Source organism: Remersonia thermophila, chromosome 4, assembly GCF_042764415.1.
Source record: "Remersonia thermophila strain ATCC 22073 chromosome 4, whole genome shotgun sequence".
Classification (NCBI taxonomy): Eukaryota; Fungi; Ascomycota; class Sordariomycetes; order Sordariales; family Chaetomiaceae; genus Remersonia; species Remersonia thermophila.
This window is the reverse complement of record NC_092220.1, coordinates 120,185-146,434: the sequence shown is the minus strand read 5'-3', so window position 1 is coordinate 146,434 and position 26,250 is coordinate 120,185. Positions and strand designations below refer to the sequence as shown.

At 60.9% G+C, this 26,250-nt stretch overlaps 12 protein-coding genes across 12 annotated transcripts; 7 read left to right on the top strand and 5 right to left on the bottom strand.

Moving 5' to 3' along the window:
• Positions 1–655: 655 nt before the first annotated feature.
• Positions 656–2,715, bottom strand: VTJ83DRAFT_4162 (uncharacterized protein; the record flags this gene model as incomplete). Its single annotated transcript, XM_071010621.1, has 9 exons — positions 656–1,139; positions 1,233–1,464; positions 1,531–1,600; positions 1,662–1,747; positions 1,808–1,850; positions 1,910–2,054; positions 2,123–2,172; positions 2,248–2,325; positions 2,425–2,715. The coding sequence occupies 9 exons, from the start codon at positions 2,713–2,715 to the stop codon at positions 656–658; spliced, it is 1,479 nt and encodes a 492-aa protein (XP_070865612.1).
• A 911-nt stretch (positions 2,716–3,626) lies between these two features.
• Positions 3,627–4,941, top strand: VTJ83DRAFT_4161 (uncharacterized protein; the record flags this gene model as incomplete). The annotated part of the gene is made up of 4 exons (XM_071010620.1): positions 3,627–3,728; positions 3,809–3,888; positions 4,094–4,289; positions 4,483–4,941. The coding sequence occupies 4 exons, from the start codon at positions 3,627–3,629 to the stop codon at positions 4,939–4,941; spliced, it is 837 nt and encodes a 278-aa protein (XP_070865611.1).
• Positions 4,942–5,447: 506 nt separating this feature from the next.
• Positions 5,448–6,262, bottom strand: VTJ83DRAFT_4160 (uncharacterized protein; the record flags this gene model as incomplete). Its single annotated transcript, XM_071010619.1, has 3 exons — positions 5,448–5,757; positions 5,834–5,941; positions 6,024–6,262. 3 exons carry the CDS (start codon positions 6,260–6,262, stop codon positions 5,448–5,450), a joined length of 657 nt encoding a protein of 218 aa, XP_070865610.1.
• A 452-nt stretch (positions 6,263–6,714) lies between these two features.
• Positions 6,715–7,405, top strand: VTJ83DRAFT_4159 (uncharacterized protein; the record flags this gene model as incomplete). Its single annotated transcript, XM_071010617.1, has 5 exons — positions 6,715–6,762; positions 6,830–6,844; positions 7,021–7,171; positions 7,251–7,316; positions 7,380–7,405. The coding sequence occupies 5 exons, from the start codon at positions 6,715–6,717 to the stop codon at positions 7,403–7,405; spliced, it is 306 nt and encodes a 101-aa protein (XP_070865609.1).
• A 1,096-nt stretch (positions 7,406–8,501) lies between these two features.
• On the top strand, positions 8,502–12,590 carry VTJ83DRAFT_4158 (uncharacterized protein; the record flags this gene model as incomplete). The annotated part of the gene is made up of 3 exons (XM_071010616.1): positions 8,502–8,564; positions 8,655–9,153; positions 9,235–12,590. The coding sequence occupies 3 exons, from the start codon at positions 8,502–8,504 to the stop codon at positions 12,588–12,590; spliced, it is 3,918 nt and encodes a 1,305-aa protein (XP_070865608.1).
• Positions 12,591–14,028: 1,438 nt separating this feature from the next.
• VTJ83DRAFT_4157 (uncharacterized protein) lies at positions 14,029–15,682 on the top strand (the record flags this gene model as incomplete). Its single annotated transcript, XM_071010615.1, has 2 exons — positions 14,029–14,601; positions 14,687–15,682. 2 exons carry the CDS (start codon positions 14,029–14,031, stop codon positions 15,680–15,682), a joined length of 1,569 nt encoding a protein of 522 aa, XP_070865607.1.
• Positions 15,683–16,755: 1,073 nt separating this feature from the next.
• Positions 16,756–17,504, bottom strand: VTJ83DRAFT_4156 (uncharacterized protein; the record flags this gene model as incomplete). The annotated part of the gene is made up of 2 exons (XM_071010614.1): positions 16,756–16,964; positions 17,072–17,504. 2 exons carry the CDS (start codon positions 17,502–17,504, stop codon positions 16,756–16,758), a joined length of 642 nt encoding a protein of 213 aa, XP_070865606.1.
• A 1,296-nt stretch (positions 17,505–18,800) lies between these two features.
• Positions 18,801–19,390, top strand: VTJ83DRAFT_4155 (uncharacterized protein; the record flags this gene model as incomplete). Its single annotated transcript, XM_071010613.1, has 3 exons — positions 18,801–18,876; positions 19,004–19,076; positions 19,147–19,390. 3 exons carry the CDS (start codon positions 18,801–18,803, stop codon positions 19,388–19,390), a joined length of 393 nt encoding a protein of 130 aa, XP_070865605.1.
• Positions 19,391–19,769: 379 nt separating this feature from the next.
• Positions 19,770–20,431, bottom strand: VTJ83DRAFT_4154 (uncharacterized protein; the record flags this gene model as incomplete). The annotated part of the gene is made up of 3 exons (XM_071010612.1): positions 19,770–19,814; positions 19,883–20,217; positions 20,287–20,431. 3 exons carry the CDS (start codon positions 20,429–20,431, stop codon positions 19,770–19,772), a joined length of 525 nt encoding a protein of 174 aa, XP_070865604.1.
• Positions 20,432–21,285: 854 nt separating this feature from the next.
• On the top strand, positions 21,286–22,939 carry VTJ83DRAFT_4153 (uncharacterized protein; the record flags this gene model as incomplete). Its single annotated transcript, XM_071010611.1, has 3 exons — positions 21,286–22,442; positions 22,519–22,774; positions 22,829–22,939. The coding sequence occupies 3 exons, from the start codon at positions 21,286–21,288 to the stop codon at positions 22,937–22,939; spliced, it is 1,524 nt and encodes a 507-aa protein (XP_070865603.1).
• Positions 22,940–23,200: 261 nt separating this feature from the next.
• VTJ83DRAFT_4152 (uncharacterized protein) lies at positions 23,201–24,235 on the bottom strand (the record flags this gene model as incomplete). The annotated part of the gene is made up of 1 exon (XM_071010610.1): positions 23,201–24,235. One exon carries the CDS (start codon positions 24,233–24,235, stop codon positions 23,201–23,203), a length of 1,035 nt encoding a protein of 344 aa, XP_070865602.1.
• A 287-nt stretch (positions 24,236–24,522) lies between these two features.
• Positions 24,523–26,179, top strand: VTJ83DRAFT_4151 (uncharacterized protein; the record flags this gene model as incomplete). The annotated part of the gene is made up of 2 exons (XM_071010609.1): positions 24,523–24,677; positions 24,754–26,179. 2 exons carry the CDS (start codon positions 24,523–24,525, stop codon positions 26,177–26,179), a joined length of 1,581 nt encoding a protein of 526 aa, XP_070865601.1.
• Positions 26,180–26,250: the final 71 nt, after the last annotated feature.

Here is a 26,250-nt window from a genome sequence, read left to right as displayed (position 1 = left end):
AAAGCCAACAGCCGAAGAACTAAGGAAAAAAGAACAAAAAGGGGGGGCTAAAAAGCAAGCATATTAATGAAGGACCGCGGGTTGTCCTGAAGATGTGTAAGGGAGAGAGGCAAATATACCATCTTCAAGGTTGGGTCGCTGGTGGTGTCTGGACGCATCCGGGCCAGGATCTTGGGCTGTCTGGGACCAGATTGGACCGGGACCAGCAAAGCACGCGACGTCAGTCGTCTCTTGGTGTGGCTGATGAATGGAAGAAGGGCGAGGGAGCCCAGGGACAAGAAAAACAGGGGCTCTCGTCCATTGGATGGCTTAGATGAGATGTGCAACCTACCCTAACACAACCTCCGGGATGCCGGATTCGGCTTCATCGGGTGCCCGCTACCCGGCGAGCGTGTTTCGCTGCGAGAAACACGCCCTTGGAGGAGGCGGGCAACGAGCAGGGTACGCAGGGCGCCAAAGTTCCGGCGCGACCACATGCTTACAGATGATGATAGCTATCAGACCACAATATGCCCGCGTCGAGTCAGCCATGATGAGGGGCTTACGTTCGGTCTCATGTCCCGTCCTGTCCGCCTAACTTAACCCCTCTATCTCAGTCCTGAGTGCCCCTGAACATCTCCCGCTCGCCCACCTCGAAAAGGGCCTCTCCGTCTTCCTAACACCGGAAATATCTCTTCTCAACCCATCTCTCCTCGATATCCGGCACCACCTGGCCAACCACCACCGTGATCTCAGGAAACACCTTGGTCAGCCGGTGCAAGCCCATGCGCCCGGCGCTGTACGTGACCAAGACGATGCGGTCCTCGCGCACGCCGTGGTCGACGAGCACCTGCACCGCCATGAGCGCCGACCCGCCGCTGCTCATCTGCGCGTCGAGCAGCAGCACCGCCGCGTGCCGGTCGACGTCCTGGGGCAGCGCCAGGAAGTGAAGCTCCGGCTCGCCCGTGCGCACGTTGCTCTGGATCAGCATCCGGCCCGTCTTGCAGTCCGTGATGCACCGGTGCAGGCCCGCCTCCAGCGCCGCGCCGCCGCGGAGGACGATCACCGCTGACACCTCGCCGGTTCGCTGGAGGCCTGCGTACGTCCGGCCTTGCGGCGTCGCGATGCTGGCGGGTTCGAAGGGGACGTTGTTCAAGGCCCTGATGCGATGAACGGCTCTTTAGTATTCTCTGCCTGGGTCCAAGGCTCGCTTGGCATGAGAAAGAAGAAGATGCAGGGAAAGAAAAACCTACTGTTCGACCAGCAGCGCGCTCAGGCGATTAAAGTAGAAGATAAAGTCCTCGCTGGACGTGTCGATGTTGTGGATAATGGTGTTCATGACGCGCATCTGGGAGGTCTGGTTCATCACCATGACCCTCTTGGACAGCGGCTCCGACTGGGCGCCAATCTCCAGCTGGGTAAGCCGCGCCCGATGATGCACCGACTTTTCCATCAGCTTCTGCCGGATGAACTGAACGACCATGGCTGTGCCGGTTCGTGTTAGCCTTGCCATCCGGGCAGCGAAGCGCGAGCTGACGGGACACCACCTACCCATGGCGACGTGGTTCTCGACTCCGCGAGGGACGATGATGTCGGCAACCTTTCGCTGAGGGTCGACGTACTGCAGGTCATGCTGTCAGCTTGAGAAGCCCCGACGGAAACCGTGCTGTCGGCCCACCGACCTTTTCGAAGTTGGGCTTCACAAATTTGAACCATTGCTTGATGATTCCCTCGAGGTCACGACCGCGGTCTCGCTGGTCTCGCAATACTGGCCCGTTTGTCAGCCGGCCTGTGAAACAAGGCAATGGGGACGTCAGGTTCCACCCACTCCTTCGCGACAAGCAGACATCGGCATCGGCTTCGCAGAAGATCTTGGGTTGGGTCAGCCAGGCAAGCCTCGGACGGCTACGGCAGAGACGCAGAAAAGCACCTTCATGTCTAGGAGCTCCAGGACCCGAGGGTCGTACAGCGCAAAGATGCCCTCAAGGATGAGGACGTGCGGCGAGTAGATGGACGTGGTTTGGTTCAGACGGGCATGCTTCTCAAACGAATACACAGGGATCTCGGCACGTTTCCTGGCGGGGAGAGATCGCATCAGCCACGGGCGTCCTGGCAAGCAACAGACGGCGGCACCCGGACTCACCCGGCTTTCAGATCACGGAGCCGATCTACCAGGACGTCAAAGTCCAACGCCTCCAGAAGGTATGAGCACAAACACGGCTAACTCCAGGCGGGACGGGCCCCATCATGACCATCATGGAAGCTTACATCCGGAGAGTCAAAGTCGTACTCGTTCTGGAATGCCTTTTTGGACGACTCGGCATCCAAGCTCTTATAGAACGAGTCCTACGGAGAAACAAAGACCGCCTAGTCAGCGCCGCCATGCGTCCCTCGGGGCCCATCATGCTCCTCCCGTCGCTTCGGGGTCATTTCCCGACCACTCACTATGGACAAGATGACAACCCAGGGCAGGTTGAGCTTGTTGACGATGGCGTGCGACAGCGTCGACTTGCCCGAGCCGGAACTGCCCGCGATGCCGATGATGCTGACGTCGGCCCACGGCGGGGAGTAGTACGCCCGCGTCGCGATGGTGCCGTCGGCGTCGGAGCCGGGTCCCGCCGCCGGGCCGTTCGGAGCGCCGCCGGCTGGCTCAGCGGCGTTGGCGGAAGACGGCATGATGGGATGGCGCGACGCGTGAGGTTCTGCTGCAAGCCGACGGACGGGCCAGGGGATCATCCGCCGTGAGAAGACTGCCCCCTCCCCCGTCTGGAAAAGAGCCTCTCGGGGGTTGAATGCAGAACGGCAACCAAGCAGATCCCGCGATCTTCCTTAAATCCTGCCGGGAATACTCTAGGAGCTGGGAACCCAGTGCAAGCAAAGCAGTCCGTCTTGTGCACAGCCGGGAAGGCCAAGTGGTGCCCTTTTAGACGGAGCTCGAGCTTTCAGATGATAAGGCGGTTAGGCGGTGGTGTAGGGCATAGGCTTGTTGTGCCTTGCCTGATCTGGGAAGGTGACGTTGGGGATGATGAGGGAATGCCGGGAATGCAGCAACTCGGAAAAGAATTGACAGCCACCCAGCCTCATCCATCCAGCTGAGACATCAGGGCCCTGTTTAACACATCTTCCTCTGGTGACCTGGCGGCGCCGGATCACAGGGCGAGTTGGGAGGACCTGATGCTCATGGGTGAGGGGCATCCCCTGCCCGGGGCGTCCAAGGAGGCTTGCCATGAGCCACCAGCTGTCCGCGGCTGCTGAGAAGCGCTGTTGGGCCGTGGAGGACCCACCCTTGCCAGCCGGGGCCCCGGGCAGGCCACGGCGGGACCCGACGGGACCCGACGGGACCAGAAGCTGGGCTGCCCCGCTTGGAACAGCTTTTGTGCACGACCGAAAGGGGAAGAAGGCTCCACCGTGCGAGCTTTCAGCCTCCCGTGGCTGCAAATTCCTCGGCGGGTTCCAGGTTGCTACTCTTCTCGCAAAACCCATCATCCACCATTTTCCATCCCTTCCGTCCCTTTTCATCTCTCACCTCATCTTTTCCCCATCGTCGCTTCGTCGGTCGCCGATTGAGCCACCCAGCGGCCGAGACTGCGTCGCATGAGACGACCCATGTAAACCAGCGCGCGCGCGTCCTGCAGCCCGCCCAGCACATGTCTACTGCGCTCGGCCCTCTCGAAATCCCCGGGCTTGACAACGCTTCCACCCTTCAAGAAATCGTCTGGGCTCATATCCGCCAGCGGTTTGACCGAATGGTACGCATCGCATCTCCTGCGGGTGCTTCGGCCCTGCGTCGCTATCGGACCATGCTGACCGTGAGCTCCCGGGTGTCCAGAATTCGTCCACGTCCACCGCCATCCCTCCCCACCACCATGGCTTCGAGAAGAGGGTGGCCGATGTCAAGGCGCCCAAGAGGTAAGCAATCAAGAGCGCGCGCACCATATCCTCTCCCGATCCTGGCAACATGATGATTGCGTATCAATGGGAATCTCTCCGAAAATTCCATGTGGAGAAACCTGCAATACTCGTTAAAAAGCCTGATTGCCCTACCCTACCCCCCCCTTCGCACACATCCTCTGCCTCGGCCCCGGCGCGATGCTTGGTGCTGACCCTCGCTTAGCGACATCAATGCTCTGATTCTCGACTACCTGACCATGGAGGGCTACCCCAAGGCGGCTGCCAAGTTTTGCAAGGAGGCCAACCTGCAGCCTCAGCAGCTTGATTCCTCCATCCAGGCTCGGCAGTCCATCATGCATTCCATCCACAGCGGTGACATCGAGACGGCCATTTCGGCCCTGAACGAGCTCGATCCCGAGGTACGTGTTTGGCCTTGTTTCTTCGCCTTTTCGATCCTCTGCCATGATTAGAACACGAGTTTCATCATGCACCACTCATAGGCTCCGGCCTGGGATGAGAAACAACCACACACTCTATGAGCACCCCGTTTTCTGTCCATCCGTTCATGTCACTGCCGCCATCTTGTTGACAGCGACGCTAACGTGATGTCAGCTGCTGGACACGAACCCGGAGCTCCATTTTGCGCTTCTACGGCTGCAGCTGGTTGAGCTGATCCGCCAGTGTCACGGCCGGGATCCCACGCCCGCGGTCGAGTTTGCGACCAAGAACTTGGGTCCCCGGGCGGCGGCGCACCGCGAGTTCCTTCCGGATCTCGAGCAGACCATGGCCTTGATCATCTTCCCTCATGACAAGCTGAGGCCAGAGCTGGCCGCCCTCCTGAGCTCGGACCTTCGCCGCAACACAGCGGCCAAGGTTAACGAGGCCGTCCTGGTGCGCCAGAATCAGCGTAGGGAAGCCGCCATTCGCCAGCTGGTGCGCATGCGTGCTTGGGCCGAGACATCAGCGCGGTCCGACAAGCTGGACCTGCCCGAGACCCTCGACTTTGGCCTTCACGCGGAGGGCGCGGAGTCTCGCCATGATGGTGGGCATGAGCCCATGATTACGACATGATGGATTCGTTATGATGGATGTTTTTGTTTTGCGGGCATGGTGTTTTTGATCTCATGAGCTTGGCACAGCGGTAGGGTAAGGGTTTGGCGTTCTGGGCGATACCTGGTCACGGCGGATGCGAGGCCGGAGGCATGAGGCAGGTCATGAATCATCACGGGAGGCGTTTAGGGTATCTGGATTGGGCTTCAGGGCTGGCATGGATACGAAGCAAGCCTTTATCTTTTCGAGATTTCGGATTTCGGGGCTGCGGATTTTACTTTGGGCAAGAGACCGACCGGTCGAGGTCTCGACGATTGCTCACAATGCAACAAGCTGGTTTTCGGTTTTTTTGTTTTGTGACAAGCTATGATCCCTTCCCTTGGACGCGGCGTAAGGTGACTTGTGTAACTTGACGGAGCCATTGGCATCGTATTGCACCGAAACCCTTGGTCTCTCTTTGACGGATTCCACAAACGTGTCTGTACAAGAACCAGCCATGAATGACACCCCATCGCGTTTCTCTTCGCCTACTTGGTCCGGACGTGCTTGAGCTTGCCCGGCGAGTAGAGGAAGTTGTTGGCGTAGGCTTTGGGCACGAACCGGCGCTGGTTGGGCTCCTGCACGTAGTACTCGTAGCCCTGCTTCTCGGCAAAGGCGACGGCGTCCTCCTTGGTCTCAAAGGTCAAGTGCGTGCCCTGCATGGAGTCGGCCGACGACTGCCAGCCCATCAACGGGTTCTCCCACCGGTGGCCCTTGCCCAGCACGTCCCAGTCCATCCGCCACCGGCTGGACTTGTGCTCGCCGGATTGCGTGGCGGGCTTGGCGGGCTTGTAGATGCTGTTGCGACGGAGAGGAGGAGCCATGCGTGAGCAGAACGGGGTTTGGAACAAGGGCTAGACATGACGAGGCTTACCGGACCGTCCTGGCCTGCAGTTCGATCGGCGCTCCAGAAAGCACGCTGGCCGGGACAATGTTTTCCTCGCTGCCGTCCTGGACGTACTTCGGGACGGGGGTGAAGGTGCTTTTGTGTTTGATTTTTTTTCCGTCGTCAGCGGTGGGTGTGCCTTGAAGGAGCAGGATCCGAGGGGCCGTGGAAACCCTACCTGGTGGCCATGTCGATGGGTGAGTTGTAGTCGGGAGCATTGCGCGGAAGGGTGGCCAGGGGCGACAGCTCCTTCTTGGCCTCCTCACCCTTGGCGATGTAGGTCGACGTCGCCGGCGTCTTCGCGGTGGACTCGTAGCGGCGGGTCGCGGGGACGGCGGCGGCGGCGGCGTGGCGAGCTTGAGCCGCGGTGCGCATCAGCCGGGCGGCCGACGCACCGGTGGTTCGTAATGAGGACATCTCTGAGGAATGTCCTCCGGATCGTATGGGTGGGTGTGTGTGGGGGGGAGGGGGAGGGGGGCGGCGTGAGTCTGACGGTCGGAGGCGCGAGAGCTTCGACGAGCTGCGTGGGCTTGACGTCGACGGCTCGGAAGCTTTATGGCAGGTTTGATGAGGCCATTCTATTCGCTGTTGGAGGTTGCTCAGAGCCCCAATTGGCGACGTGCCCCGCCTTGTCCGCGCTCATTGGTTGGTCGGGAATCACCGCGTGCCAAGACTTTTTGCAGCGGCTTGCGGTTTTCCCTCTCCGTCCAGAGATCCCCATCTTTAACAGCTCAACCTGCAACGACCTCTCCGACATCAATTGAGCCGACGCGCGATCCCAGCCGCCGGTGTCCTGTTCGTCTTGGCCGTTGACCTCCGATCCGAGTCCCCGACAAGATTCTGCGCTCGCGCGACCCTCCCCCGCCAAAATGAGCTACGTCACCCGCCGGGCGCTTTCGACGCTCATCCCTCCCAAGGTAGGTTCCCGAGCGGCCGAGACCTGGTCAAGGCGCGTGCAAGCAAGCTAATCATGATAATCCACAGGTTGCCTCGCCGAAGGTACGTTACCGAACGCCTTGATGGCCTCGCCCCGCCGCTGCGACCCCCCCTCGGACCCCGCGGCAGAGCATGCTCCCAGCTTGACATCCCGAACGTTGATCTCGTTGGAGGAGGACTCGAAAACAAAAAGGCGTGGCTCCCATGGCGCATGGCGGGATGCTGACCGAAACGTACAGGCCATCGGCGCTGCTCCTGACGCTGTCCGCATGCAGCGCGTTGTCAGCTTCTACCAGAAGCTCCCCCGCGGCCACGCCCCCGAGGTCAAGGCCACCGGCATCCTCGGCCGCTACCAGGCCAAGCACTTTGGCAAGAACCCGTCGGCGAAGCGTACGTGGCCCGCAGGACGCACGAGGTGGAAGCATGTTGGAGAGCTCGCATGGGGGTGACTGACGCTTTTTCTTCGCAGCCATTATCCACGGCATCGTTTTCCTGCTGGCTGTCGGCTACGGCCAGGCGTACTACTTCCACCTGCGTAAGAAAACTCCCTCAACGTTGCTGGCACAGTCATGAATCCGTCGCTGACACGGGGACCCAGGCCACCACAAGAACAACGCTCACTAAAAACGGAAGCTGTGTGCTCTGGTTTCAGTGGAAATGGCCCACGTGTGTACATAACTGTTCCCAATAGACAGCACAGCTGACAAACGAGTTTTCTTTGTTTTGCTTCTGCCCTGGGCGTGCGTGCGCGCGTGTGTGTGTGTGGGATCTCTGATGACTCCCTGCCGTGATGATCTCCCTCGGGCAGCTGGGGTTTTTGGAACGATCTGAACAAGGATGCAAGTCCTGGGGACCGAATCGAACCAGTTTCAGGCCGGGGGCAGAACCCCAGAGGTCATGGGGAGAGAATACCTTCTGCTGGCAAGACATGGAGGCCATGTCACTGGCAACATCAGCCATACTCGTAGCTCTACGCTGCACGATGCTTCAGCGCGTAGCAGGACCCCATTTTTTAAAGTGCGGGTTGATGTTGGGTTGTATTCTGGACAAGTTTCTTGTTGTATTTTTTCTTTTTCTTTTTTTTTTACTTTCATGACAGTGTTTGAACCTTGCCGGCTTCCAATAGCGTACGTACATTGGAACGCAAACAGTAGACCCCTCGATTCGGGAACGTCAAGGACGGGAGCACGGACCACCTTGGAGCCAACCAACCGGGGTTCGTTCGTCAGCCAAAAGACAGCAGAGCCAGCCGCATCGCCGCCCTGCCTCCATGAGGACGTGACCTTGACGCAAGCCAGCCTTCCCTTCAACTCTCTCCCAAAACCACGCCCTTTCCTCCGACACGAAACCCCACCGAACGTCATACGGCTGCCTCCAAAGTTGGCTGCCCCAGCAATTCCTGAGGAGGTAAGAAGTCACATCTCACGCCTCATGCCTCACGCCTCACGCCTCCCCACCGTTTCTCCTGCTGCCACTGGTTGGCCACAGCTCGTGCTATTCGTTGCGGCCTCGACCTGGATTCGCACCACGTTGGCGTCTTTTCGCGCTTCCATCCACTATCGCAAGGTTACTGACAGGCTATCTTTGCTTTCGCGTTAGGCACAACAGCTTTAACTGAGCAACCCCCGAATACCCCGCGACGACACCTCCCCCTTCTCGTCCAACCCGCGATCGATCGCACGAGACCGTTGAAACGCTCGACGACCAGATCAACCGTAGAATGGCAACTGAGTCACCCAAGGAGCGATCCGATGATGCTGCTGTGACTTCTTCTCCCAAGCTCGTAAGCTCGTCCTCTCCGGGCTGCCGTGGTGTGTAGAACTCCTTGGCCGCTGACCACAGGCTGCCCCGCGCCGCCCCTCCCCCTGCACAGACAAACCAGATCGACTCGGATTCGCAAAATGCCGACCTCGAGCGTCCGCGCGTAAACGGCAGCGACAAGGACGCGACGGCTGCCCCGCCGGCTGCCGCTCCGACGCCGGACGAGCCCGAGAACAAGCACATCTCGGATATCGTGGACGATCTGGTGCACTCGACAGAAGTTAGCATTAGCGGAGGGTCCGACAATGAAGCCGCCAAGTCCAAGGACGCAAAAGGCCGGGCCGCCTCGGCGACCAAGAAGCCCGCGTCCTTCAAAGCCATCAACGTTAACAAGATGTTCCTCGCCACCAAGGCCACCTCGGCCGCGGGCGCGCAAACCAAGACGGCCGACAAATCTCCCTCGCTGGCGAGCGCCACCCCGGCGGCTTCTGGCACCGCCACAACATCACGGCCCCGGCTGGTTGCAAAAACGGGCGGCGGGCTGATCACCAAGGGTGCCAGCGGGGCCAAGGCGGCTCCCGACCCGAGCGCCGTTTGGAACAAGAATCGACGTGAGTGGTCCATGGAAATCGCCCGAGAGCGAGAGAGAGAGAGAGAGAGAGAGAGAGAGACGGCACGCTGACGCGACGCAGCCACCCCTCCGCCGGAACCCAAAAAGTACACGGACGAGGAGCTGCGGAAGTATGGCATCCACATGGCCGCGCGCCTCCAGACGAGCGACAACAAGGGCCAGTCCAACTGGGCCGACATAGAGGATGACGATGATGACTGGGGGCCCGATACCATCACGTGGAAGGACGGAACCAAGGTTCAAATAGCGCCTCTGGAACACTTCAAGACGGACCACGCAAAGACGGAGTCGGCTGCCAACAAGGACAAGGCAGATGCGGACAAGGCGAAGACGACCTCGGCCGCGGCCCCGACCGCTACCACCACCACCGCTACCACCGCTACCACCGTTACCACCACTGCCACCACGGCTGCCGCTGCCGCCGTCGCTCCGGCGAAGCCTGGCACCCTGAGCTCCGGAAAGGGTCTTGTGCTGAAGGGCGCCGCGGAAAAGCCCACGCTGGTCGCCAAGCCGCCGGCCCCTCCTGCGCCCGCCAAATCGCCGTGGGCGCCGCTGCCTAAGATTGACAAGGTCTCTCCCGTCGCTCCGGAGGCCGCCGCCGCCCAGGTCGGGCCCAGGTCGTCGCCAAGCATCGCCCCGGCCCATCCGAGCCCCGGCCCGCTGCCGCCGAGAGAGATCGCGGCCGACGACTTCAGCCGGGCGGCCTGGCGGGACGGTCCTCCCAGCGGCAACCGCGAGCTCTTCAACTCGCACTCTGGACGCTACGAACCCGTGCACGACCGCCGCGGGCCGCCGATGCGGGGCGATGGGTCGTCCTACGGCAGGCAGCCGGCCCTCATGCAGCGGCCGCCTCACCACGAGCAGCTCGGCCCTCCGGACCACCACCGGGGACCCTTCATGGGCAGGGACCACGAGCATCCAGGCTCGTATGGACGGCGACGCACCTCCTCCAACACTAGCACCGGAAGCGGAGGCTGGCAGCGACCAACCTTCAGGACTCTGGAGCATCCTCCGCCGCCGCCCGAGCTCATCGCGCGCCGCGCATCGACCGCGGCCGGAAGCGAAGGCCCGATGTCGCCGCGCATCTCGCAGGCCGGCTCCCAGGGCAGCGGACCTCGTCATGGCGGCCAGGCCTGGCAGCCCCGGACATCGCCCGGCACGGCCCACGCGACCCCGTACCACCACCAGCAGCAGCAGCAACCGCCACTGGCGCCGGAGAACCGCGGGATGCCGCCCCCGCTCCACCCGTCTCCGGGCGCTCCGCCAGCGGTCGTGGTGACCGAAGACGACTACGAGCTGCAGAAGCGGCTGATGAGGGAGCGCCGAGAGCTCGCCCTGAAGCGGCGCCAGGAAGAGGAAGCGCGAGAGGAAGCGGCGCGGAGAGAGCGGATCCGGCAGAAGCTGGAGGCGTTGGGTCCTCCGCCCGAGACGAGCAAGTCCAAGAAGGCAACCGAGGCAGCCGACAAGTCCAAGGAGCAACCAGGTCCCGGCCCGAGCCCCACGCAGATCCAGTCGCGGGAAAGGTCGACGGACAAGGCGGCACCGACCGATTCCAAGGCAGCCGCAGCCGACAAACCCGCCGCCGCGGAAGCTGCGACCGCGACCAACTCGACGAAGCAACAACAACAACAACCACAACAACCACAGCAGCAACCCTCCGCACCCGGTGGGGTCGCAGCAACATCGAACCTTCCTCCGACCGAGCGGGTTGAATCGCAAGGGCAGGCGCAGGCCGGAGCACAGCAGGCACCGAGCCAACAAACCCAAACCCAAAATCCCAGCGCCGCCTGGGTTCCTCCATCCCGACAGACCGATCGCCACGCTCCCGTCTGGGGACCTCAGCCTTCTTCCAAGAACGTCTGGGCTCCTCCGCACAACCGCAGCCTCGGAAACGGCACGTTCTCCTCCGACATTGGAGCCGCTCCCCTGCCTCCCTCCGGCCCGGGCCCCATCGCACCGCCGAACCGCTCCGCTTCCAACCAAGCCAACATGGCTTCCTCGACCGCGGCACGCCAGCAACCCATCGGCCCCCCGAGACAGCCGCAGGCGGCACGAAGCGTCGGCGAGCGCGACATGCCCGAAAATCCCTGGGCCGCGGCCGTTCGCCGCGACGACGAAAAGTATGCCGACATGGTGATTTCCCAATACGAGGAACGCGACCGTCGCCTCAAGGCCGAGGGCCGCTCGGTCCACGACGCTCAGCCGGCCATCAAGGACACCTGGCGCCCGACCAAGCTGAACGAGAGCGGCGCTCGCACCGCGGCAGCTCCGAAGCAGACGCTTCACATCGGACAGGAGAACCCGTGGACCGCCTCGGCCGAGGCCAAGACCGGCGTCCAGCAGGGCTCGACCGCCGGCGCCGCTCCGGACTATGGCCAGCTCGCCCAAGGTCCTGTTTCGGCCGCCCGCGGAGGCTCCCGGTTCTTCCCTGCCCGCCAGGACAATCGAGACGCAAGGCCCGAGCCGGCACCCGAGCCCATTCGCCGCAGCTCTCCGTCCCCGCCCCCGCCCGACATGGCTGGCCATCCGGCCTTTGACGGCGACGCCAGCCACCCGCACGTGTCGCTGCCCCGTCCGCACCCCGTGGTCCGCCTGCCTCCATCGGCCGCGAACGAGTCCCACAAGAGCGCGCCGGAACCCAGGCCTGGCGACCCGCCCAAGTCTCACGGCGCCCCGTCGTTTTCTTGGGCCGCGCAGGCTCCGTACAAGGATGCCGACAACGCGCAGCGTGGCCCTGCGGCCGCCAAAACCGACAGCGTGTGGCAAGCAAAGATCGACAATCTGCTGGGCGGACGCAAGGTGCCCCAGCCCAGGCATGCCACCGCCGCCGCCGCCGCCGCCGCCGCCGCCGACCATCGCGCCCCTCACAATGCGGCTCCGCCCGAGCCGTCGGCGCCCGCGCCCGCGCCCGCTGTCCAGCCTGCCGAGGCCATCGGGTCGGTCACCACCAAGGTGATGGATGAGGAATGCTTCGAGGAGCAGGAGATGGGCTCGGTGCCGCCGATCCGGCTGCCAAAGACCGTCCCGGAAATGGCTTGGCAGCCTAGCCCGTCGCCAAAGCCTCTGAGCAAGAAGTTTTACCCAATCGTTGTCAGCGCCGACCCCATTTCCTTCCCCATTGACGTTTCCGGAGCCGGGACGGTATGGCGCGTCCGTCTCCCGGGCCTTGAGGTCAAGAACATCACAGTTCCATTCGGCCGGACCCGCAGCAACCCTCGCCGTTCGGGCCCTCGCGGCAGCCGCCAAGGCCCGTCGAACCAGCATCGTGGAAAAGGCCGCGAATCCTCGGCGGCGTTCTCGGGCGATCAGGGCTCCAGCGCCTCGGGAACGACGGGCTCCCACGGCCGCAGCCATCGAAGCGGATACCGGTCTCGTGACAACTGGTCGCGTAACGGCAACCAGCATTCGACGGCCTAACAACAACACAAGAGCAAGGCGCATTCGCATTTTTCCCCACCTGGACTGATGCGTGTTCGCGTTTTTGCACCAACAGAATCGACCCATTGATCGTCTCTTCGGCAACGTGCATTCCGCTTCCGTGACAACGAAGAGGCACGACGACCATGAGGTTTCCTTGCCGTCGATATGGCCGGTACGATCCGGCATGGTTTTACCTTTCCGATTTCTCCTCTTCTCTTTTCTTTGATGTTGCCTCTGGCCGTCCTCCAGCCGCTCTTGTGAGCCCGATCTGTCGCGCCCCCGATGAGGGAGAAATGCTCTGCGATCGGAACGAGGACGCCGCCTCGTTTCGTACAGGACACGATTCGCTGGTCGGATGAGGAAATAATGGTGTATAAGGACCTTTTGGACTGGGGGGAAATAGCGAGGAGGGACCTGGGATGCGCATGTAGTTAGGGATGGACTGGAAGGGGGAGAAGAGACGGGCAGCGTGGGAAGACTTCGGTCGTCTTCTCTTGGCTTGGTACGCCGTGGTTGCGTTAGAGAGACAACACCTCAGCCAGCCGTTTGGTAAGCGACGGAGCGAGGCACGAAAAAGCAACCGTGTCGATCGCCTGTCTGAGTTTCGGGCTTCGGACCTGCGGAACAAGCCCTCGCGCTGTCCGCATTGGCCGCAGCAGGAGGGAAGAAAGCGTCTGCCGGCGGCACGAAGCAACGAGGTGCTGGATGGAGATGATGAGCATGTCGGCGGCTGTGCCCATCCACAGTGATTATCGAGTCCTACGAGGAGGCCCATGGGAGGCGTCTCAGACAGAAACATATCATGATTAACGTTCAGTGCGACATGTACGAGTGCGGAAATCAAGTGGGTGCTGTGAGTTGTATGTAATGTTGATGGTCCTGGGCAACCTTGTAGCAACGGACCGGTTCTTGAAGATTGGTATCTTGAGTGCTGTACGGAGCAACGAATACCTAACTATTAACGTTAATACCATACTAGCCATGGTTCATGTGCACAAGTCGGCGCCACGGCTCACGGGAGCTTCCGCTGTCCGGGGGTCCGGGGTTCCATGTGCCGTTGGACGTTCTAAAACAGGGAGCCCCACAAGCTTAATTCAAGGTCCAGTTATAGTAGTTAGTAACTCCGCTTAGCCATGGCCCAATAATACGATACGATACGTACCTGAATGCCAGACGCCGCCGTTGCGGGCCGAGATGCGTTGAGCCCTGTTTTTCCTCGAGGCCAAGCTCACATGCCATCTTCATGCCAACAGCTCCTGGGACCCTGCGCTCTGCATTCCAGGTACTCCGAAGCAGCCGCCTCTTTGATTTATCCTCGGCTCTTGCCCAACACCCCGGCTCCCCCCTCCGCCGCGCTCGCGCTCGCGCTCAGGGAGCTTGTCGATCTCGAGCCCTCTTCTTCCTCGCAGCGGCCTCTTCGTACACAACCCAAGCCATGCCGGCCGCCCCCCGGCCCCGCCAGCCCGCCTCGGCCTCCGACTTTGTCCCGGACGGCGACACGGGCAAGAAGCCCATCAACCTGCTCCGCGGATGGCCCGCGCCGAGCCTCTTGCCCGCGGCGCAGCTCCGCGCCGCCGCCGGCCAGGTCCTCGCCGACCCGGACGTCGCCGTTCCCATGCTCGAGTACGCCATCGATCCCGGGTTCCAGCCGCTGCGCGAGGAGCTGGCGAGGTGGCTGGGCGAGGTGTACCCTGCGTATTCCCGCGGCACCGCCGAGGGGCGTGGTCGTGGCCATGGGAACGGAGGGGGCGGAGGGTTGTTCGCGGCGGACGAGATCGCCATCACCGGCGGGGCGAGCCAGGGCCTGGCGTGCTTGCTGCAGTCGTATACGGACCCCTTGTACACGAGGGCCGTGTGGGTCGTGGCGCCGTGCTATTTCCTGGCGTGTCCCATCTTTGAGGACGCCGGGTTCCGTGGGAGGTTGAGGGCCGTGCCGGAGGACGACGGCGGGATTGATTTGGCGGCGCTAGAGAGGGGGTTGAAGGAGGAGGACGGCAAGGGAACAGAGGTTGGTTTTTTTTTTTTTTTTTTTTTTTGTCTTGTGCCTTCAATTCTATCCGTCTTGACTCTTTGGAGTTCTGACACCCTCACAGACACCACCGCCCCTCAAACGCCCCTACCCCGCCCGCAAGCTCTACCGGCACGTCATCTACCTCGTCGCCACCTGCGCCAACCCCTCCGGCAAGACCCTCTCCCTCCCCCGCCGCGAGGCCCTCGTCCGCCTCGCCCGCGAGCACGACGCCCTCATCATCAGCGACGACGTCTACGACTTCCTCCAGTGGCCGGTGGCTTCCGACCCCTCTTCCTCTTCCTCTTCCTCTTCCTCCTCGACGGCACCGTCCGCCGACCCGCTTCCCTTGCCCAAAGGCTGCCCCCTCCCTCTGCTGTCCCAAATCGACAACGCCCTCCCTCCCTCCCCGCACAACCCCCCGGGCAAGAGCTTTGGGCACGCCGTCTCCAACGCCTCGTTCAGCAAGCTCGTCGGGCCGGGGACGCGCACGGGCTGGATCCACGCCGCGCCCGACTTTGCCTACGGGTTCTCGCAGACGGGCTCGAACCGCAGCGGCGGGGCGCCGAGCCAGTTCGCGGCCGTGGTCATCTGGCGGATGCTCCGGGACGGGGCGGCCGAGGCGTGGGTGGAGGGCGTCGTGCGGCCCGCGCTGAGGAGGAGGCACGCCTTGATGCTGCGCGAGGTGCGGCGCGTGTTGGAGCCCCTGGGCGCTGCGGTTTGGCGGGGCGGGGGCGAGAAGAAGGAGGAGAAGGAGGAGGGGGAGGTGTACGGCGGGTACTTTGTGTGGGTGACGCTGCCGGAGGGGGTGGATGCGTCCGTGGCGGCCGAAAGGGCGAGGAAGGAGGAGGCGCTCGTGGTTGCGCCGGGGAGGATGTTCGAGGTGGCTGGCGATGAGGAGACGGCGAGGTTCCCGAGGAACGTAAGGCTCAGCTTTTCGTGGGAGGAAGAGGAGGAGATCGTGGAGGGCGTGAGGAGGTTGGGAGCGGTGATTCAGAGGATGCTGGAGGAAGGGGGAGGGAACAGGGAGGTGAAGACGGGGGGAACGGCGGAGGAAGACTCGGCGGCCAAGTTCAAGTGATGATGGAGACGTTTCGAGGGCAATCAGCATTTAGGCATGTCTGAGGGGTAGCTATGTGCATCCGTCTATTGTTTCCCCTCCCGCTCCGCACGCCTCGCTGTCTCCTGTCCATCCAGCTCCCGGGGCGGTAATTAACGGATCCGCATGCAGCTCCGCTGGGCCGCCGGCCTTCTCCACGTCAACGCCGCTCGTCGCGTCTGGCGCGCCTGCACCTCCCTGGTCCTTGAGCACCGGAGCAGCATCCAGCTCGGGCTTGTCGCCCTACACGAAGCTGCTGCTTCGCACACTCGCTGCCCTCGCGGTCTTGAGCCGCTTCCGCAAAAAGAAAAAGAAGGGCAGGTCGCCAGGGGAGTAGTACCCCAAGTGCTCCGGTCCGGCGCGGCTGAAGCAGGGCGGAAAACATGTCGTTCGCTCGGGGTTGAACCCCGACACGAGCCAGCTGCAATCTGCAGGCGGCGTTTATACGGAGGTGAACAGGATGGCCTGCCGTCTCGTCACGCGAGGGTTGTCGGTTGAATCCGCGTGAGGCATCACGACAGGAAGCGTCTGGGTCACTTCGTCCTCAGCCATGGTCAAAGACGCTTTGTTTGGGAGGTGCCGACGGCGAAGGGGAGAGTTTGAGGTTGGCCATGGAGGGTTGAGGCTAGGCTGAACAGACAAGGTCCCGGGTCAGGCCCCGAGCACCGTTGATGATGCCGTGGATGGGGGCAAGTAGACGAATCTCGTTGAAGCAAGCTCAAGTAGGTAGCTAAGTTGAGGTATATCAGCATTGCTATAGCGATGGCTGTACCGTAATACATGAGGAGCGGAGCCAAGTCCGGCGCGAGGCGCAGCCCTACAGCCCCTCGCAACCCGTAACCCGTGCCAACCAGGGCCTAGAACGCAGAAGCTGGGGAGGGGGGATGGTACGTTCAAGAGAATATCATTGCACGTCTAGCTCACGCTTAATGAATAACTACACCTTGCCCTCCCAAAATCCTGGGGAGTGGGCCTGAAGTCTTGCGTTGACAGAGTGGATCCTGGGACTTGTGACCATCTGACTCTATTCCTGCAACTTCATCTTTTCTCTTGTTTTATTTTTCCTCCTTATTTTCTTCTTTTTCCTGTGCCGCCCTCGCAGCCCCGATCCCAGCAAGAGCGCCAATGCAGGCCCCAGCTCCCTGCACAGCCGCCGCGACTTGTGCGGCTCCATATCCTCCCATAGCCGCGCTCTGAAGCGTCGCAAACAGGCTCCCCGCAGCGACGTTCCCGATCGAGCTTTGCACAGCGGCGGCGAGACCGCCTGTTGGGGAAACGACAAGTTAATCAAATAATCGCCACACCTAGCGGTTCCCACGACGATTCGACCCAACGGGCTGGGTTAGGTGACACATGAAATCGGAGACTTACCCGCGACAGGGCCGCCGGGCCCGAACCCAGCAATGGCAAGCAAGGGCGCTGTGATGATGGCTGGAGCTGCAACCGCGGCAAGCCCTCCAACAGCGACGGCAGCCAGGGCGGCAGCGCAGGGATTCTCCTTGGCCCAGTCGACTCCTTCGGCGGCCTTTTCCCTGGCGTGCTTTGCGGCATTGTCGGCGGCCTCGCGGACATCGGGTGGGATTTCGACACCAATCTGCTTGAGTATGGCGCCGGTGTTGTCCTTGTCAGAGGCAGGCGGAGAGGCATCGATACCCATCACGATTTGATTCTCGGTGTTCGAACTCGGAGGGTTGCCAGTGTTGCCAATCATACCCCTAACGGAGGCAGGCGGAAGGGCACCGGTGCCAGCAAGACCCCGACTGACCGCCAGGGCGGTATTAATGACGGGGCGGGGGAGTTCCATTGTTTTCGATATTGTGTTCGATGGCGGAGACGAGAAGCAAGAGGATGGCAGTAGGAATTGGGGGAGAACAACGTATGATATCACCTCGTCGGAGTGATGCCAGAGGCTTGCCACTTTATGATGTAACAGAAGAGCTCACTACTGGGTAACAGTAGGTCGCTGTCCTGTGGGACTAGAGGCGAGGGGTTGGGCTAGCCACAGCCAGCAGAGAATAGTCACCAGAGCCAGGGAATGTCGTCTATCAAGTATTACACGTAGAAGCAAAGATGGAAGAAAGTGAGGCCCGCCACACCGATGGGAAGATGTGCCCCTCAAGGCGTTTGTGATTGGAAATCTGCCCTGCCTTCAGTCATGCACTCTGCCTGATAGCATCCGAGCCCGAACCCAACCAACCTACCTAGCCAAGCGCCAACGCCTGGAGGGAGATTGCATTGCGTCAAGGACGGCATTTCGCAGCTGTCCTGCACTGTGATGGGTGTAAAGCTGAGGTACCTAGGTTACTCCAAACACCTAGGTAGCTCTAGGTACAGTACATGAGATACCGAGAGGTCCAGGTCCAGGCATGGATGGATCTATGCTACCTAGGTAACGAATTACTGTACGTATGGCTGTAACTATCGCCAGGAGTTGCCCAAGCCGGGGGGTCTTACGTCTTGGACCAACATAACCAACCAACCCATCCCCGAGGATGCAATGCTGCCCGGCATCAGCGCGAGGATGCAAGCCACCTGCGGTTGGCGTTTGGGATGCAGCCAACGGCCCTCGAAAACGCACCAAGGCTTCCAAACAGTCCCATCCAGCCCCAATGCTAAGATATGCCTTACTAGACGGTCTCCTCAGAACAAGCGGCCAACAACGGAATGACACACGTTCATCTCATGAAAGCCCGTGTCCTCCGCTCAATTCTCGTTTCGAGCCGTGGGAGCTAGAGAACAGCGTTCTGCCCAAGGAGAAGCACCTGCGTGCATTGTCACTCTCATTGGTCTTACAGACACACTAGAAGGCCTAAAGTCCATATTTTACTCCTTCTACTTGACCATACACGTACCTTGAGTAGAAGAGCCTTGGTGTACTTAGTATGTGTATTAATATAATTACCTTGAAAGTTCCGAATTCCCAAAGTTCCCCCACGCAGCAGGTTGCGCGCTAGCCTCAAGAGGAAATTCGGTTGCTCTTACGCAGTAAATGTTCACTGGTGAGGGATCCACGCGCTCGGGTCCTGCCAGATCTCGCTCCGGCCTCTCTCCATCACGTTGCCCAAAGTCTCCGTCAAGGAGGCATAAGGGGTATTGCGCCATGGCCCTCGCGGCTGTGAAGGCTATCAACGCTCGTTTCCGATCCAACAAAGTGTTGGGCTCGGTCTGCTCGACTCGTGAGTCTGGCTCTTCCTGGTCCCATTGCAGCGTGTCCTGCCTGAGCCATCTCATATCGAGGCATGGAGAGAACGGCGCTGCAACTTGTAGGCTGACCAGTCCCTCCCATGGCCTACCGCTCGCTAGACTTCTGGGTTTCAGCATCCAACTATGCCATCCCCCTCGCCGCCATCGCTGACACCCGCAAGAGCCCGGAGCTGTAAGGCCACAGGCCACCCAGGCCATGCGGCCAGGAAATACTACAAATCATTAACACCACACAAACGCAGGATCTCGCCCACCATGACGGGCGCCCTCATCATGTACTCCCTCGCTTCCATAAGGTTCTCACTTGTCATTGGCCCGAAGGCCTACACACTCCCTACTTGCCACTTGACCAATGTCTGCGCCCAGCTCATCCAAGGCTATCGGTGCTTGCACTACTATTACTTGGGCGGGAAGGAGAGCGGCAAGCATGCAGAAGCGGTCGCTGCTGGGACGGCCGCGGCGGAGGCTGCAAAGGGTTCAAAGTAGCCGTTGTGGGTCTGACAAGACAAATCATGTGTCAAGCGAATGGTCTAGTAGTAAGGGGTTTCGGCGGGGCAAGCAATAACATGGTGTAATGGAACGACTTGGGACGTTGACGGATCTTGGTCAGAATCGGGACAGCTAGGCTGGAACGATGGAGGGGATTCAGAGTCACGAGGGGGATATGTTGATATCCGGCGAACAGGAGGCGGGCATTTTTGACAGGCAGGGCAAGGCCGCAAGGAAATGGCGTATTCATCCGTTGGATTTACGGGTAGCAGCAGCTTTGCAACAGACAGACAAACAGAAACATACGCAGCCCAACCTCTGTCGATTAGGATATGTATCATGGCGCGAGCAAACATCATTACACCCCATCCCCTGGTCACTTCCCCCCTGGTTGCGTATCCGACGCGGGATATGAGTGTATCTGCCTGGTATGTCAGCGGAAATCTGCAGGACCTCGATAGAGAGAGAGAGGGGCAAAGGATCACTCACCCTCTCCGCAACCGCCAACCACTCCCCCACAGCCCTCATGTATGGATCCGCGACACCCCCTCCGGCATCCGCAGAATCCACCGCCACGTCATGCCCCCAGATCAGCATCTCGTCAAACTCAGCCTGCACCTGCAGCGAGCTTTGCGCCTCCGGCATTCCGCCTTCTGGCTCGGCCGCCTCGAGATCAATCACCTGCACCTTCTTGACGTTTTCCGGGGCCTCTGCCGTCTCGTCGGGGCTGGGAACGGCCACAACGCCCCGGTAGCCCTGGGGCAGCTTGATGTTCTTGCCGCAGAGCTTGCGGCCGCGGAAGTAGGCTGTGAACGTGGTGCCGTCTGAGCAAGGGGGCGAGGATGTCAGCCCGATGCTTATCCACCGGCACAAACGGACACACAAAAACGCACCTTGGCTGGGCTTGGGCTCCCAAAAGGACTCCACCGGCTCGACGGGCCCGTCGTGATGCACCCGGCAGGGAAGCAGATGCGGCGTGGTCTTGGGAGCGTCGGCCTGCGATGCGGGCTCGTCGAAGCGAAGTATTGACTGCGTCATCTTGTTGAACTAGGCGGCAGAGCCTGCAATGAGAGGGCCGTGGGTGGATGAAACAGGAGGGTTGGATTGACTTGATAGAATCGTCGTGAGGTCGCTGGGATGGAGACGCGTCCAAGTGAAAGCGGAACGCGCCGCGCGACCGCTGCAATTTAACTTTAACCCTAACCCTGAGAGGCAAACCCACGCCCGGTCCCCTCAGAGCCTCGCGACTCGTGTGAGTCGTCGATAGGGGGGGAACCCAAGGGCGGAAGGAAAGCTCAAAGGTTCTTTTGTGAGAATATTCATGTTCAATAATTGTCCACCTCTTTTTGAGTGTATTTCATGGGCCTACCATCCCCGCGGTCGGGTATTGGCCAGGAGAGCTCTCTGAGCGATCGGATCCAGGAGAGGGCACATCAGCAACAACAGGTGAAAGACAAGAGCAAGAAGGGATGGGTTGTAAAGCAATTGATCATTGAACTGAAGTACTTTGTCGACATTTAGATGTGCTGTAGCACACATGAATAGATAACCAACAAGAATGTAAAGACAAAACCGTAAATTGCTCACCACTCCATGGAAGGCTGCGTGTAGTTCACTAATAAGTATTTCAAACCCGGAAAGAATTTCTCCATCACACTTGGGCGTAAACAAAGGGCATTCTCGTAGCCCTGAGTTTTCATCTGAGCTTGTTGAAATGGACCATATGAAGAAGCCACTCTGCACCTCGTCCTCAACAGCTTTCCTCTCCATCTCCTCACCATGCTAATTACTCTCTTCAGCCCGCAAGACACTCCCGCCCCTAGGCTTTCATTCCACACCAGACACGGTAGATCCGAGCACCTGACCCCCTGCCTTGGTCGAGGACTTCCACAATGCTACTTTTCCGTGTCGGGCTCGTCCACTGCCTGATCTCGTTCGTTTCCAGGGTGATCACGGGGTTCAGCCTCGCCGCTCACAAGGTCGCCATCGCCATCGCCAAACCGGCGATTCTCTCTCTGTTGGAAGCCATCGAGATCGGCTCGCTCACTCTCGTTGACAAATCTCAAGGAGACCACCACGTGTTTGGCGACCAACCGGACCCAGACGCCGACCCGGCGGCAACCTTGGAGGTCTACTCACCCCTCTTTTACCTGCGCGTCTTCCTCTTGGCGGACATGGGCTTTGCCCAGTCCTATCTCCGCGGCGAGATGACCTGCTCCGACCTCACGGCCTTCTTCCGCCTCTTTATCGCCAACCGCAGACGGCTGGACGTAACAGCAGCCCTTGATTTTGGCATGAGCCCGTGGCTGTCCCACCGGCTGCTTGCTCGTGCCGTCAGCCTGGCCCGCCGGGTCGTTCATACGCTCGCCATCCCGCCATCTTTGCCAAACACCGCCGCCGGAGCAGCCGCCAACATTGCGGCCCACTACGACCTCGGCAACGACATGTTCGCCGCCTTCCTCTCCTCCGACATGACCTACTCGTGTCCCATCTGGGCCACCGTCCCGTCGCTCGGAGAAGAGCGGCCCAACAGCAGCAGCAGCAGCAGCAGCAGCAGCAGCAGCAGAAACAGCAGCAGCAGCCCGAGCAGCGACGAATGCCTCGAGTCAGCCCAGGCGCGCAAGATCCGCCGGTTGATCGCCGCCTTGCGCCTCAACCCCGCCGACCACATCCTCGAACTCGGGACCGGGTGGGGGTCGTTCGCGATTGCGGCCGCGCGCGCCGTGCCCGGGTGCCGCGTGACGACGGTGACGCTCTCGCGGGCGCAGGCCGCGGCGGCTCGGGAGCGGGTCGCGCGGGAGGGGCTGGAGGGCCGCGTGGACGTGGTCTGCGCCGACTACCGCGACGGCATGCTGATGAAGGTCAAGAGGCCGGCCGCGGGGTTTGACAAGGTGGTGTCGGTGGAGATGGCGGAGGCGGTCGGGAGGGAGTATCTGGGCGAGTTCTTCGCGAGGGTGGACGGGTTCCTCAAGCGGGAGGGCGGCGTGGCGGTGGTGCAGTGCATTACGCTGCCCGAGGGGAGGGGGAGGGAGTATGCTGCGAGGGAAGAGTAAGTGGGCATGCGCTCCTGGGTACGATGCCGAGGAGAGGTGGCAAAGGAGGGCTAACGACGGTGTCGCCTGCAGCTTCATTAACCACTACATCTTCCCCGGGGGCTACGTCCCGAGCGTAACGGAGCTGATCAACCATATCACGACCGCTTCAAGGGGCACCCTCGTCGTCGAGAACATTGACAACATCGGGGGCCATTATGCCCGCGCGCTGCGGCTGTGGCGAGAGCGGTTCCTGGCCAGGTTCGACGACACGATTCGCCCGGCATTGCTCAAGCGGTACCCCAACATGACCGCCCAAGATGTCGGCGTGTTCCGGAGAAAGTGGCAGGCGAGTCTCCCGCATGCGTCACGGAGGCTGGTGACAGTGCTAACGGGACGTTAGTATTACTTTTCGTACTGCGAAGCGGGCTTCCTGACGAAAGCGCTGGGCGACGTGATCATCACGGTCGCCCGGGAGGGGACGATGGAGACGATGGAAGGCATCCCGCTCTGAGCGGCGCAAAAGACAAGGGGAATGAGAACGAATCGGGCACAAGGACGCTTGTCATAAACACGGCTTAGATTCCACCCAAGAGGCGTTGAGTTGAGCGTGCCATATATGAATAATGAGACGCTCTGGTATTACCGAGAATGTAAGGAACAGAAAGTGCATACGTAGCCCGGAGACACCACGGGGTTGTGTGGGAGAGGATGACGTCACGAGAATACCATTTTCTTCGGAATCACTATTAACGAAAAGGGGTATCATGATCGCTCAATGCTTCTTTTTCTTCTTCTTGCCGTTGCCACCACCTTTGGACGCCTTCTTCTTCTTCTTTGGATCGTCGTCCGGGTACCGGGCCGCGTGTTCCACGTCAAAGGCCGGCTTGTGCTTACGGAACAGCAGCATGCTGACGCGGGCGTCTTCGATGCTGGAGTGCTGGCCTGTCTGGATCTCGATGCCCAGGATCTCGCGGGCGAGCACCCGCAGCGCCGGCTTGGGTCCGTGGCCGTACTTGCGAAAGCCCGAGAACTTTGCCGTGTCGCGGATCATGCGGGGAGGGTGATCGAGCTCGAGGGCCCGCAGGTCGTGCTTGACGTCGTGGCCGACGAGGATGGCGCCCTTGAGCAGCTCGGCCACCTGGGCCTGCACCTCCTCAAAGGACCGCGCCTTGGCCATGTGCTTGGGGCCGACGCCGCTGACGTGCGTGCGCCAGTCCACGACGCGCTCGCGCGGGCGGACGTACGAGTCGTAGACCTGGCGGCCGTGGAAGTCGACGAGGCTGACCCGCGCCAGGGCGTCCTCGTGCCCGCCCTCGCCCACCCCGACCATCTCGCAGTCGATGGCCACGTACTTGCCGACCTTGACGCCGGGGGCGAGCCCCTCGTTGACCCGCGCGGGGCCGTCGGCGGCGAGCAGGGAATTGCCCTTCAGCCCGAGCCCGTACGCCTCGGCGATCGACTCGGGCGAGATGTCGTTGTCAGCGGCCCAGACGGCGAGCGAGGGTGCCACGCCATGCTTTGGGGGGATGGGGTCGATTTTGGACGATTGGGTGTTGCCCATGGGCGGTTTCGGCTTGGTCTTGGAATCCTTGGTGGCAGCGGGCGGTGTTGGCTTTCCAGGCTTTCCCGGCTTTCCCGGCTTCCCCGGCGTGCCTGATCCTTTCGTGTGTTTGGGCTTCTTTCTCGGTGCGTCGCCGTTTTCTCGCGGGTCGACGCTGTCGTCGGCGCTTCGTTTGGCTGCCGTCTTGGTCGACTCAGCCTTGATCTTGGCTTGCAGTTGTTTCCAGTTGGAGGAGAGTTCGGCCATGGCGTAGTCAAAGCCGGCTGGGGCGCATGGTGGTGTGGGTGGGTGAGAGCGGGTGTTGAAAGGTGAGATACGCTTGTCTCTAACACGAGTACCGCTAGCAGTGAAGGTGGTGTAAATGCCAGTGAAAATACAGATCCATGTGACGGGCTGGAAGTTTCCAGTTCCTGCCAAAACCCCTGTCGGTTCCCGGGTGGATGCTGTGGGTCCGGGCCATCAAGGTTCTGCTGAGGCGCATTTCTTGGCTTGGCCGGCTGCCCCGCCAAATGCGACCAGAGAAAACGCATCCAATGCTGCATCATCGCTTTTCCCTGACCACGTCTTCCATCCAAGGCCCGCCCACGCCATCGGCTATCATCATGGGTCACAACGGCGCAGCAGGAGAGGCCGAGGTCGGCTCGGGCGAGCCCCGGCTGAAGGGCAAAGCGACGCCCGATACGCTCAAGTAGGTCAGACCCCTCGCGCCGCCGCCGCCTCCAAGGGCCTCCGCGCGGCCTCCGTCTGCTAACCCACGGTTGTAGGATCGGATGCATCGCGCTCGTGGCCAAGAACGGGGAGTACCGTCGCGCCGAGATTCTCAGCATCAAGGAGACCAAGAGCGGCCGCCAGTTCTACTGCAACTTTGACAACTTCAACAAGCGCTTGGACGAATGGGTGCCCGTGTCGCGCATCGACTTTGAGCAGGATGTCGAGTGGCCCAACCTGGAGAAAGACAAAGCCAAGGACCCCAAAAACAAAAAGTCGACGTCCAAAAAGTCGCAACCCTCCAAGAAGGCGCAGAAAAAGGTCGGCAAGCGCGAGCAGTCGGTCGTGTCGGAAGGGCAGACTCCGCACCCTTGGAGCGAGTTCGTCGAGTCGCAAAAGGCGCCGGCGGCCAATGGCGACGACAAGGTTACCGCGAGCCTCGAGGTCGGGGCGACGCCCGGGGTGGGTCCTGACGAGATGGAGCTCGACGAGGACGAGACGCCGGCGGGCGTCGCCAAAAAGGAAAAGGAGCAGCAGCAGCAGCAAGGATTCAGCCGCGAGCAAGAGATCGAGAAGCTCCGGACGTCGGGGTCCATGACGCAAAACCCGGCCGAAATCTCGCGCATTCGGAACATCTCCAAGGTCGAGTTCGGGCGGTACGTGCTGTTCCCGTGGTACTTTTCGCCGTACCCGGAAGCCTTCAGCCAGGAGGACTGCATTTACATTTGCGAATTTTGCCTGAGCTACTACGGCGACCTCAAGTCGTTCACGCGGCACCGGATCAAGTGCACGCTCCAGCACCCTCCCGGCAACGAAATCTACCGCGATGAGCACGTGTCCTTTTTCGAGATCGACGGACGGCGGCAGCGGACGTGGTGTCGCAACCTCTGCCTCTTGTCCAAGATGTTCCTCGACCACAAGACGCTCTACTACGACGTGGATCCCTTCCTCTTCTACGTCATGACGTCGCGCGACGATCGGGGCTGGCACATCATCGGCTACTTCTCCAAGGAGAAGGAGAGCGCCGACGGGTACAACGTTGCGTGCATCTTGACGCTGCCGCAGTACCAGCGAAAAGGGTACGGCCGGCTGCTGATTCAATTCTCGTACGAGCTGTCCAAGATCGAGGGCAAGCTGGGGTCTCCGGAGAAGCCGCTGTCCGACCTGGGGCTGCTGAGTTACCGGCAGTACTGGGCCGAGAACATTATTGACCTGCTGGAGGGGTATGCCGAGACGGGGGAGAAATGTACCATCGAGGGGATCGCGACCAAGCTGGCCATGACAACGCAAGACGTGGAGCACACGCTACAGGCGCTCAAGATGCAGGTGTACCACAAGGGCGAGCACAAGATTGTGATACCCGAGAAGCTGAAGCAGCAGCGCGAAAAGTCGCGGGCCAAGCAAAAGCGTGTCATTGACCCGTCGCGGATCCAGTGGAAGCCGCCAGTGTTTACGGCATCGAGCAGGACATGGGCATGGTAATGGAATCATACTATAGGAGACAGGGAGAGCTGGTGTCTTTTTTTTTTTTTTTCTTTTCTTTTTTTTTTTCC